The sequence below is a fragment of the Apium graveolens genome, chromosome 1, assembly GCF_009905375.1.
Source record: "Apium graveolens cultivar Ventura chromosome 1, ASM990537v1, whole genome shotgun sequence".
NCBI lineage: Eukaryota > Viridiplantae > Streptophyta > Magnoliopsida > Apiales > Apiaceae > Apium > Apium graveolens.
The window spans coordinates 183,290,616-183,303,841 of NC_133647.1; the positions used below are offsets into that span (position 1 = coordinate 183,290,616).

General features: G+C 38.2%; 1 protein-coding gene across 1 annotated transcript; it reads right to left on the bottom strand.

The window, feature by feature from the left end:
* Positions 1-11,173: 11,173 nt before the first annotated feature.
* Positions 11,174-12,941, bottom strand: LOC141672945 (transcription factor TCP15-like). Its single transcript, XM_074479645.1, has one exon. The coding sequence runs from the start codon at positions 12,718-12,720 to the stop codon at positions 11,605-11,607; it is 1,116 nt and encodes a 371-aa protein (XP_074335746.1). The 5' UTR covers positions 12,721-12,941; the 3' UTR covers positions 11,174-11,604.
* Positions 12,942-13,226: the final 285 nt, after the last annotated feature.

Below are 13,226 nucleotides of genomic sequence, written 5' to 3' on the forward strand. Positions count from 1 at the left end.
TTGGAAAAAGAAAACAGTCAGTGGGAAAGGGGAATCATGGTCTAGACCGCAACAGACACAAGAAACAGTGGACTGTTCAAGTACAAATACCATTAATCCTAATCACAGGACCTATTAATCTTCCACTTCAACATATTCGAGTACGAACTGAGACTGTTATCAAATTTTAATTCAAAGATAAGCCAAGTAAAGGATTAGACTTAGAAATCAGAACTTAGACCTATACCAGAACTTAACAGTCATCAGAACATAATTTCTTAACTCGAAAAAGGAATGCCTATCTAGTAAGTACTCATACAGTTCTGAGTTATGGACGTCAGAACTTAATCATCAGAACGTGTAACTTAGAACTTGTCCTCAGAATTTGTGGCAATAATGACACAATGACTGTTTATCCTAAATAACATAGACCACCACAGAAAATTTTCATCATTCAGATGGAGTGATTAGTGTGTGCATTAAGCTAAAAAATAGACAAAGAGTAAAGTCCTGATTCACTTCAGTACATCTTAGAAATAAGGCATAACTAAAATTTTGCTAAAGATCTGTCATTGTCCTGAAACCTACTGATGAATGAGTTCATGCTAGAGTCCATCTCAACTGTTTTGTGCTAATTTTATGCATCTTTTGCAATTCTGTTTTACAGTGGCTTCTCAGTGTAAGTGAGTCACGACTGTTTATCAGAATTTATGCTATTTTCAGAGTATTTCTCCAGTAATCATAGAGTGTGAAAAGTCACCAAGAAAATATTTTGCTTTTCTGATGCATATTTACTTAATACCAGCAATGCACTTGGGTCGTCCCTTCCACATTTTTACTCTAGATCTCAAAGGAGTACCTGATTTTAATCTTTGATCTTTTTGCTTTTTTTTTATAAGAGAGGTTTATCAGCACTTAGTACATTCAGCAGTTTTACTAGTATCAGAACTTAACAGATGAGTAGCATTATTCTAATTTGTGACTTAGTAATAAGATATACAAAGTAAACTTAACTAAGCTCAGTTATCAGAATTTGCTAGTGTCATAAGATTTCCACTGAAATAATTACTTCTTCCATGGAATCATTTTGTTTATTGAAGACTACTAGGTCAGTATCTAGCACAGTTATCCTCATAGGATTGAATAGGTACTAGAACAAATATATCACTTATCATAGTTTAGAAATATATATCAGACAACAGTCAGTACTTAAAGACATTTATCAATTAAGCACAGAATATACAATGAGATTAATTCTGTAAATACTGAACATAAAGTCTGATAACACAGAACAAGTCTAAGCAGATTTAGAGAAAGAACCTGAAACCATTCCAAGTTCATTTACCAATCTTGTAAAAGTAGCTTCACATAATGGTTTTGTGAAGATATCTGCCAACTGTTGATCTGTGGGAACAAAATGCAATTCCACTGTACCTTCATCCACATGTTCCCTGATGAAATGGTACCTGATGCTGATGTGCTTTGTCATTGAATGTTGAACTGGATTACCTGTCATAGCAATAGCACTTTGATTATCACAGTAAATAGGGATTTTGAAATATGTTAACCCATAATCCAGTAACTGATTCTTCATCCAAAGAATCTGTGCACAACAACTTCCTGCAGCAATATACTCTGCTTCTGCAGTTGATGTGGAAATTGACTTTTGTTTCTTGCTGTACCAAGAAACCAATCTGCCTCCAAGAAATTGGCAGCTTCCACTTGTGCTTTTCCTGTCAATTTTGCAACCTGCAAAATCTGCATATGAGTAACCTATTAGTTTAAAATCTGATTCTCTAGGATACCATAATCCCAGAGCAGCTGTTCCTTTAGGATACTTAAAGATTCTTTTTACAGCTGTTAAGTGAGGTTCTCTTGGATCTGCTTGAAATCTTGCACAAAGACAGGTAACATACATGATATCAGGTCTACTAGCAGTTAGATAGAGTAGAGAGCCAATCATACCTCTGTAGTCAGTAATATCTACTGATTTACCGGTATCCTTATCCAGTTTTATTGCAGTGGCCATTGGAGTGGATGCACTTGAACAATCTTGCATTCCAAATTTCTTTAGCAAGTTTCTGGTGTACTTGGTTTGACAAATAAAAGTGCCTTCCTCATTCTGCTTGACTTGAAGGCCCAGAAAATAGCTAAGTTCCCCCATCATACTCATCTGATATCTTGACTGCATAAGTTTGGCAAACTTCTTGCAAAGTTTGTCATTTGTAGATCCAAAAATGATATCATCAACATAAATCTGGACCAGAAGTAAGTCCTTTCCATGGTTGAGGTAGAACAGTATTTTTTCTATTGTCCCTCTGTGGAATCCACTTTCCAGAAGAAACTGAGCTAAAGTCTCATACCATGCTCTAGGAGCTTGCTTAAGTCGATAAAGTGCTTTGTCAAGTCTGTAGACATAGTCTGGATGTTTGGTATCTACAAAACCTGGAGGTTGTTCAACATATACCTCTTCCTCCAATTCTCCATTGAGAAAAGTACTTTTCACATCCATTTGAAAGACAGTAAACTTTTTGTGAGCAGCATAAGCCAAAAATATCCTTATGGCTTCTAACCTAGCAACTGGTGCAAATGTTTCATCATAATCAATTCCCTCCTGTTGAGAATATCCTTTTGCAACCAGCCTTGCCTTATTCCTTGTAATTATGTCATCACTGTCAGTTTTGTTTTTGAATACCCACTTTGTACCAACAACAGATCTATTCTTTGGTCTTGGTACTAGGGTCCAGACTTTGTTTCTTTCAAATTCATTCAACTCTTCCTGCATTGCTTGCACCCAATCAGCATCTTGAAGAGCTTCTTCCACTTTCTTTGGCTCAGTCTGAGAGAGAAAAGAATTGTAAAGACACTCATTTGAAGTACCTGTTCTAGTTCTGACACCTGTATCATGATTTCCAATTATCAAATCAGGTGTATGTGATTTTGTCCACTTCCTTGCAGATGGAAGGTTTTCTCTAGAACTGGATGCTCCCCCATGATCCATGCTATCTTCATTTTCATTTTCTGATGCTCCCCCTGAAACTATGCTCTCTGAGTTGGATTCTTCAGTATTTAGATTTTCAGCACTATCAGAACTTGGCTTATCAGAACTTGACGAATCAGAACTTGAAGAGCCAGATGCATGTTCGGATGTTTCTTGAGATGTGGTAGGATCTTGAGTATGCTCCCCCTGCATAGGTGCATCTTCCTTTAACGTAGTCACCACAGTTTTAATAACATCAGAGTTTGCAGTATCAGGACTTAGACTGTCAGGATTTTCAGTATCAGAATATGAGTCTTCATTTTCAAATCTCAGCTGATCATGGTCAATGAAATCTTTAAGACCAGTGATCTTCTTATCATCAAAAGAGACATTGATAGATTCCATGACCACTTTTGATCTCAAATTATAGACTCTGAAGGCTTTTGTGGAAAGTGGATATCCAACAAAGATTCCTTCATCAGCTTTTAGATCAAACTTTGATAGCTGTTCAGGATGAGTCTTGAGAACAAAACACTTGCATCCAAATACATGAAAATATTTCAGATTTGGCTTCTTTTTCTTCACCATCTCATATGGTGTTTTTCCATGTTTGTTAATGAGTGTTGCATTTTGAGTAAAACAAGCAGTCTACACAGCTTCAGCCCAGAAATAGGTTGGAAGCTTTGCATCTTCAAGCATTGTACGTGCAGCTTCAACGAGAGTTCTATTCTTCCTTTCAATAACTCCATTTTGCTGTGGAGTTCCAGGAGCAGAAAATTCCTGCTTTATTCCATGGCTTTTGCAGAACTCTTCCATTATCAAATTCTTGAACTCAGTGCCATTATCACTCCTTAAAATTTTCACAGAATCTTTGACCATTTTATCCAGCTGTTTGACATGATCAATCAAGATAGATATAGTTTCACTTTTTGTGTGCAAGAAATACACCCATGTGTATCTGGTGAACTCATCCACTATGACCAACGCATACTTCTTCTTTGCAATAGACATGACATTTACTGGACCAAATAGATCAACATGTATAAGATGATAAGGCTCAAGAATTGATGAATCAGTCTTGCTCTTGAATGAAGATTTTCTTTGTTTGGCTTTCTGACATGAATTACAAAGACCATCAGGAGCAAATACTGTGTTTGGCAATCCTCTCACAAGATCTTTCTTGACCAGTTCATTTATATTGTTGAAATTTAAATGAGAGAGTTTCTTATGCCAATTCCAGCTTTCTTCAATTGATGCTCTATTTAACAGACAGATTGCAGAGCCATCGGTACTTGTTGAAAGCTTAGCTTCATAAATGTTACCACGTCTGTATCCTTTCAGAACAACTTTGCCTTTAGATTTACTGACAATTTCACAGTGTTCTTCAAAGAAATCAACATGATAACCTCTGTCGCAGATTTGACTTATACTCAGTAGGTTGTGTTTAAGTCCTGAGACCAGAGCTACTTGTTTAATTATGACATTTCCAAGATTGATATTGCCATATCCCAATGTTTTTCCAATGTTGCCATCTCCATAAGAAATACTTGGGTCAGCTTTCTCCACAAAGTCTGATAGCAGGGCCTTATTTCCAGTCATATGTCCTGAACATCCACTGTCCAGAACTAGAATATTTTTCCTGTTGCCCTGCAATCACAAAGACCACTAATTATTAGTTTTAAGGACCCAGACTTGCTTGGATCCTTTGGCCTTATTAAGTTTGTTAACATTTGCAGCGGATTTAGCATCAGAGTTTATGTTAACATTTTTCTAGGTGATTTTACCTTGTTTGCATTCTTGATATCTTTCAGCTTATGCTTAAGCTGCTTCTTTGTCATTAAGCCTATGTTTACTTCAGCTGTCTTTTCCTGTTTTAGTTTGTCAGAAGTTAATTCCTCTTTAACTTCTGATTTCTCATTATCAGACTTTACAGTTACAAACTTAACAGGTTTTAACTTTGGCTTTTGCTTAACAACAGGCTTAATTTCTTCAGTTCCTTTATCATTCTTATTCTCTCCATAACCTAAGCCCTCTTTCCAATTTTCACTACTTAGCAAATTTTGAGTTGTTCTGCCAGAGTTAGTCCAAGTCCTGATTATCTCTCTTTCCTTTTCTAACTCAGTTTTTAGAGATTCATTCATATTTAGCACTTCATCCCTAACATAAAAAGCATCATCTCTATCCTTCTGAGTTTGATGGAATATAACTAACTCTTTTTCTAAGAAATCATTTCTTTTCTTAAAAGCAAGATTTTCAGAAGTTAATCTTTCACATGTTAAGGTTTGATCTCTATAACTAATAAACATGGTTTTAAGATATCTTCTCAACTCATTAATATCATCAGTATGAAAAGCATAAGTAGTCTGAGGTACCTTTGTTTCAGCAGCTTCAGAACTGCTCTCAGCACTTTCTTTATCAGCATTTGCCATCAATGCATAGTTCTCCTCACTTTCAGAGTCTGAAGTATCTGTCCAGCTTTTCTGCTTTGTGACAAGAGCCTTGCCTCTGTCACCCTTTACCTTCTTGCAGTCAGGAGATATGTGGCCTTTCTCACCACAGTTATAGCATTTAACATTGGTGTAATCTCCTATGTCAGACTTTCCTCCTCTGCCTTCAGATCTTCTAAAATTCTTCTTATCAGAACTTATGCTTTTCCTGGAAAACTTCTTTCCCTTCCTGAACTTCCTGTATGCAATCTTGGTGATTCATTTTACCATAAGAGCACACAGCTTCATCATCTCCTCATCAGCATCAGTCTCAGGCAAGCTTTCAGAATCTGAGTCATCATCACTCTCAGAACTTGATGACTCAGTATCAGACTTTATGAAAAGAGCTTTACCCTTGTCTTTCTTTGAGGAAGCTGCTTTGGGGAAATCTTCTTCAGCCTTAAGAGCAACTGTCCTTGACTTTCCTCCTTTCCTCTTGCTTCTTTGTTCCATCTCCAGCTCATGAGTCTTGAGCATTCCATAGATTTCGTCAAGAGTTGTTTCATCAAGATTATAGTTGTCTCTTATTATCGTTGCCTTCAAATCCCAGCATTCAGGAAGAGCTAACAGGAACTTAAGGTTTGAATCTTCAAGATCATACTCTTTATCAACCAATGACAAATCATTCAAAAGTTTGACAAATCTATCATATAAATCATTCAATGACTCATTAGTCTTTGAGTCAAAGTGTTCATACTCTTGAGTGAGTATTGTCTTCCTGTTCTTCTTAATTGTGTCAGTTCCCTGACACCTTGTTTCCAGAGCATCCCATATCTCCTTAGCAGTCTTGCAGTTGATTACCCTGTTTGACATTACATTATCAATGGCACTATGCAGTAAGTGTCGTACCTTAGCATCCTTAGCAATTGATGCTATGTCCTCAGCAGTATAATCACTCTTCTCCTTTGGTACGGTCATTGCTGCTTCACCTGCAACTGCAACAGCGAGTTTGGTTGGTTTGTGAGGACCTTCCTTGATTCTATCCAGGTATTCTGGATCTGTTGCTTCCAGGAACATGGTCATCCTTACCTTCCATATGGGATATTCAGATGGTCTCAGTATGGGGACTCTGATGCTCTCATACCGACTCTGAATTTGTGTCTTTGGTGGTTCCTCAGTTGTGGTAGGCTTAGTTGGAGTTTCTGTGTCCGACATGATTGTGTTTGGATCTTTAACTGTATGTAAGTTAACAGATAGGCTCTGATACCAATTGTTAGGTCACACACACACTGTAGAGGGGGTGAATACAGTGTATAGTACACTCAAATCGAACTTTAAGATCTTAAGTAACAGAAAACAAACTTTATTGAAACAATAAACTCTGTTACAGTATGGAACTGTTACCTCTCAGTGATGAACAAATATCACGAGAGCTGCTAGGGTTACAATGAATAATCTTTTCTAATAATGATAACACTTATAGTGTAAACCCTATGTCTGTGTTTATATACTACACAGTTACAAGATAATCGCTAATTGATATGGAATATAATTCTGCTTCCTAAAATATATCAATCAGATATCTTTTCTTCCAAGTATTCCATTCTTCACGGAATTCCTTCTTCATGCATATCTCTTCTTATGTTTATCTCGATCTTCTTTCCTTTAATCAGCTACTGTCCTTATCTGATTGTCCTTCAGCACTTAAGTTCTGATATCTATCTTCTGATGATTATCTCCTGATAATATAAGTACTGATATCCTTAAGTCCTGACTTCCAGTATAAGTACTGATCAACAGTTAAGTACTGATTTATCCTATTCACGTAAGATCTGAAAGCTAAACATAAAACATATTAGCCATGATATTATCAAATATATCTAACAGCGTATACTTGCGTGTGTTATTAGCGCGTGTTTTCGCCCTAACAGTTTGTCCGAGGCTTCAGGGAACGTACATTCCATGATGAATTTGGCCAAAGCCTGGGCTTTTATGGTCGTCCTTGGAACAAACTTGATGTTGAATTGGCTTAGCTCTATCGCCCAATTCACCAGCCTCCCGGATGCATCTGGCTTGTGAATGATTTTTCGGAGTGGCTGATCAGTAATCACCTTGATCTCCCGGTCTTGGAAATATTGCCTTAGCTTCCTGCTTGAGTGTACAAGAGCTAAGGCAAATTTTTCTAAGTATGGGTACCGGGTTTCAGCGTCCTTGAGAACCTGGCTTACATAGTAAACTGGGCTCTGTGTCCCACTTTCTTCCCGTATGAGAGCCGAAGAGACCGCTCTTGACCCGGCTGTAATATAGAGATATAGAGGTTCTCCGGGCTTGGCTTTTGAAAGTATAGGCGGGTTCATCAGGTGTTGCTTGACTTCTTCGAAGGCCGTGTCGCAGTCCAGAGTCCATTCGATTAGCTTTTTATACTGGGCTCCTTTGAGTAACTCAACGAAAGGCAGACATCTTTTCGCTAGTTTTGGGATGAACCTGCGAAGGGCTGCCAAGCATCCTGCCAACTTTTGAATGTCTTTCTGAGTCCGGGGAATCGCCATTTATATGATAGCTTTAATTTTCTCCGTATTGGTTTTGATTCCCCGTTCGCTAACCAAGAAACCAAGAAACTTCCCAGATGAGACTCTGAAAGCGCATTTCTCATGATTTAGCTTTATGTTGTACTTTCTCAAGTTGTCGAAGCATTCCTTGAGGTCTTTGATGTGATCCGGGACTGTGATTGATTTGGATATCATGTCGTCGACATAGGACTTCATGTTCCTGCATAGTTGGCTCTTGAAAATGGTGTTCATCATTTTTTCATATGTGGATCTGGCATTGATTAGGCCAAATGGCATCATGAGAAAGGCGTATACAGCCCGATATGTGGTGAATGTCGTCTTTGCAATGTCTTCTGGATTTATTTTGAATTGGTTCTATCCGGAGAAAGGCTTGACTCCCTGGGGGTGGACTCTAGTTTCCTGGTAAAGGGGGTTGTTGCCGCTCCAACTTCCATGTCTCCTTCAACCTTCCTTTTGAGATCACGGAAAGCCCGGGCCAATTTCTCTTGTTTGGATTCTTTTTCAGGCTCCGAATCCAAGGAAACATGGATTCAGTGAGACTTCTTTTTCAACATTGCCTCTTCATCCTGGATTCTCTTCCAATGATTTCTTTAGCTTTGGCTTCTTCTTCTTTCCGAATCCTTTCCCGGAGCGCAGCTCTTTTAATTTCGTCTCGGGCATCCTCTAGAGGTCTTTTCAGGTTCTTTGCGATTCGATCCAGGACTGAACCCCGCGATTCTCCAAAACGGAATTTGTTCTTTGCAGCTTGTATTTGTTCCGGGGTCATGTTTCCGCTTGGGTTGGCTGGAGTTTCGGCATACTTGTGGGCAGCTTTCTCAATGGTTAGTCTTTGGTCTCCTACTTGGAGGGGTTGAAAGGGAGTCCAGGTTATGGGGAGCCCTTCATCCACATCTTCCATCTCTTCATCCCTGGGTTGGGGTGGAGGTGGTAGAACAGATGTGGAAACAGCTGTCTTGCCCAAATAACACAGGCCCAACAACAAGAGCCTATGGCCCAATAAGAAGAGCCCATGGTCTGTTTAGCAATATTGCAAGTTTACAATAATATTCTCACAAACTCAAGTATTAATACGGATATTTTAAATCTGAAATATGCTGCAATCAACTACTAAGAGCTTCAAAACTATTATAATGTTATGACTAGAGTAGCTAAACAAGATCTATTAACGGTATTTAAAGTAAACACGCTTATGGGAAAAAGTAGATCTGAGAAAGCCAGAATGGGACTCTTACTGTAGTTTAGCGTCCTGATCTAGTGAGCGGAGTAAGGGCGGTGAAAATGAACACCACCAGGTCGGAGGTTCGACCCCTTCTTCTAGCGCCAATGATAATCCCAGATCACGCCGGGGTCCTCTCCTTGTTCTACACGGACTCAAACTCCATTTGGACGGAAATAACGGCGGCGTGCGGTGTAGCTGTAAGGTGGGCACCTGCAAAACAGAACCGGAGGGGGTGACGTCCCCGCGACACCTCTGGTGTGAGAATGAGAAAGGGTTTTGGAGGAGAAAGGGGTAAAATAGGAATTACACGGGTGTAGCTGGTGTGTGTATGTATGTGTATATATTAAAGATGAAGTAACCCCAAATACACTTTTTGTTCAGCCTTTTATAGGCTCCCGTTAGGGTTTAGGGGTTTGTACCTTTGATCTGGACTGTAGGAGTGTTCTGGACTATAGGACGCGTGGACGTCCCTGATGAGTTAGTGTACTTCCGGATCTGGACCGTTGGAAGGTTCTGGATCCGGGCTACATGGACGGTAGTGATATTGCCACGTGTCCTGGGGTTTTTCAGGGTTATTGCTAAACAGACCCTAAGCTCTTCTTATTGGGTCATAGGCTCTTGTTGCTGGGCATGTGTTATTATGGGTTATCATTATGAAAAATGAACAATTTAAATGTATAATAAAAGCTAGCAAAATAATAACTAAACTCCAGAAAATAGTCTTTAAAGAGATAATAATCAAGTTTTTGAAGGCAACTCATACAATATACAAATTGGAATAAGTGTATTAAATTAATAATTTTTGGTACTTTTCATGATCAGATATCAACTTACAACACTACAATAGTTCATGATCAGATATCAACTTACAACACCACAACAGAGATGGGTTTTTTCGACCGACTGATACCGACAAAATTAATTTGAGAAAAAATAACCGACTTTCTAACGGTCGAAATAATAGAGTAAACACCGACATTAGTGAAAATTTAGTCGATATTTAATCTTTAATTACCAATTACTGTGATAGCAGTCAATATTATTTGACTAACTGTTGACATGACATCATGTCAGCCTGAGCATACCAAGTCGATCGCTTATTATACTGACCAACTATATCGACCGTCTACTGATCATAATAATAATAAAATGAATGAACGGCAGTTATAATACCTTATCGGAGTATGTGTACTAAATTTAGGTGTCTAACCATGTGTGAGTAGTCCCTTATCATGTGGAACTGACATATTAGAAGTTGGGTCTCGCTACGTCAGATGTGCTCAGTTTTCTGGACCAGTCAGAGTAAACTTTGAAAAAAGTAAATAACGACGAGGAACAATATGACCATACTCGAATCGATCGTTGTTTACGAATACCGACCAACATGGGCTTTATACTGACCGGCCATCTCTTATAGTGTAAGTTACACAAAAATTCTCAAGATTATTAATTATGTTAACAACAATTAAATAAAATTTATAAAAGTTATTTGTAAGATAAGATTATGTATGTGGCAGAAGTTAAGTATATGAAGGCGTAGGGTCACTTAACGCTGGGTTCAGGCTCCTTGACCTTTGCAGAGGACAGAGGAGGAATATTAATAAGCAGGGTAGCCTCACCGGCACCTGAAACCCACCTGAAAAAGTCTGATGGTAAATATGTGGGCTCCGTTCATCGTGCTAACTGCTAAACTTCATCCATATATTAATTACTGAATTTATCTATGTCTGTGTGTAATGCGCAATTTTTCCTTGCATACGCATAAAGAGATGAATGATTTTGTGTATATTATGTAATTAATTTTAATTATTAAATTCTGCATGTCGCAAATTAAGTTTACTAATTAGCTAGCTAGCTAGCTAGCTATATAAAATAAATTAAGAGGATGGCTAATAGTTTGTTTAGCTTGAGTGACAGATCATAATCATAAATATAGTTAGATTGTGAGACTTGTCCATTATTTGGGGGATGTCAATTATTCAGGGAAAGGAACATACAATACACTACAAACACAACTAACTCGACCTTATAGACATATATGCACCAAGTTCTACATATATGCACCAAGTTCTAGTACAAGATGTCTATGGAAAAAACCAACAAGTTCATCCATAAATCTCACAAACCCTAGTTAAAAGATTAGCAAATACTCTCTCAAACCCTAGTTGATAGATAACCCGGAAGTGTATCAAAATCGATGTTATTCAAACTAATCTCATTTATATATCCACGCACACATACTGCGCCACACATTTTAATTATCAATCAAAACTTGAGTCTAAGGAACACTTAAAATTTAACATGTAGGAATATATGCAAAGCCTAATATAAGTGGATATCAATTTATAGGAAACCCAATAAACGAAAGACATCAAACCATACATTTCTATGATTTAGGAGAGTTCTTGCTAGCTTAGCTAGCTAGTTGTATCATGCCGGATCCGATCCACTTGTCTCTTGAGACTCCGAAATTTGCCTAAACGAATTCACTGCAGCAAGCATGCCCAAATGTCCATCAGGCATTGCCGCACCACCACCACCACCACCATTGCCCAAACCCAATTGCTGACTTGGCAACAAAGCCATAGGAGAATGAAGATTCATAAAATGTAGGCCACTATTTGTAACTGATGATGAATTCCCATCTCTGTACAAATTAGTACTATTATTAGAATTCATTGCGTTTTGAAATGTCCACATAGGGTCCATCCCACCATTCATTAGTTGAGTACTAGGGTTTGGATTTGTGACCATAAAAAAAGTCGCCGACGGAGTTTGACCTTGACTAGACGCCGGAATTGAACCCGAACTTGATTGCAACATATAATTTCCCGACCCCATTTGGTTTTCTAGCGACAAATCTTCGTCGTCCGATCTTCTTTTTCTTCCGATTGTGCCCTCTTCATTTTCCAAACACGTGTCACGTAATTCTTGCTTAGCATTAAACATAGAATTCAAATTCATATAATTACTAGCAAAATTAAATGGTTGAAGTGCCGAATAACTATTATTTTCCGACGACAATCCATAAATCCGACGTTGCGATTCCTCAATACTTCGTTCCCAATCACTCCGAATTCTCGAAGAATTAGCTAAACTCGAATGCAAATAACTAGACCTTAATGATGGAGCTGACATGGTAGAACCTGAGCTTCTAAGTGATATATTGAGGGAAGTAAAATTAGCAGGAATAGTTCCTGTCCCCGTGGCAGCGATAACCGATGGCTCCGCCTGTTGAAGTAGCCACTCAATGGTTTCGCCATCCGATTTGTGCCCTAATTCTTTCGTGAGCTGAAAAACCCTAGCAGCACATGTAGCCGGCATGCGGATGCGGCGGCCACGGCCTTCAACTTTAGTGTGTCTATCTTTAGTTGATGCTCTTTTTGGTGGTGGCTTTTTGGTAATTTCCGATGTCATCACCGGGCTTAACTTCGTATCATTGCCGGAGAATGGGAAACCGGAGCTTGAACAAGCTTCTTCATCTCTTTTTTCCATTAATTGTAATGGAACAAAATTTGGTCTTCGCATATTATTTTCTCCCTCCATTACTAAAAAGATATCAAACACTATTTGTGCAAGTGATGTAGCTAAATTACATGTATATGTAAATGATGACCCCTACTTGTGGAGCTAGGTATTGTTAAGTAGTGTGTGTTTGTGTGTGTTGAGAGATATAGTTGAAGATAGAAAAAAAGAGAGAGGAGAAGGTGGGGAGGCAATCTTTAAGCAACAAACATAATGAGTGGGAATTATAAGGGGGCAAAGCATGAAAGTAGTTTCTTTTTGAAAAATTATTACTTTTCCAAGGGGTTTTCCTTATAATTCCCTCTTTCTGTTTTTTAGTTCTTAGTTTCTCTCTTTCATTAAAGCAGAGTGGGAAAAATTATCTTGATCAAATTAATATATTTTTTAAATAAAGTAATTGACTAAATAAAAAATTTGAGCATCAGTTTACTTTTGTGCAAACCTAGAAGAAACCTTGAAATTTTGACATCTCAATATATATTTGTAGGTGACAAAATATTGAAATTATCAAAGTACGTAGCTCTATT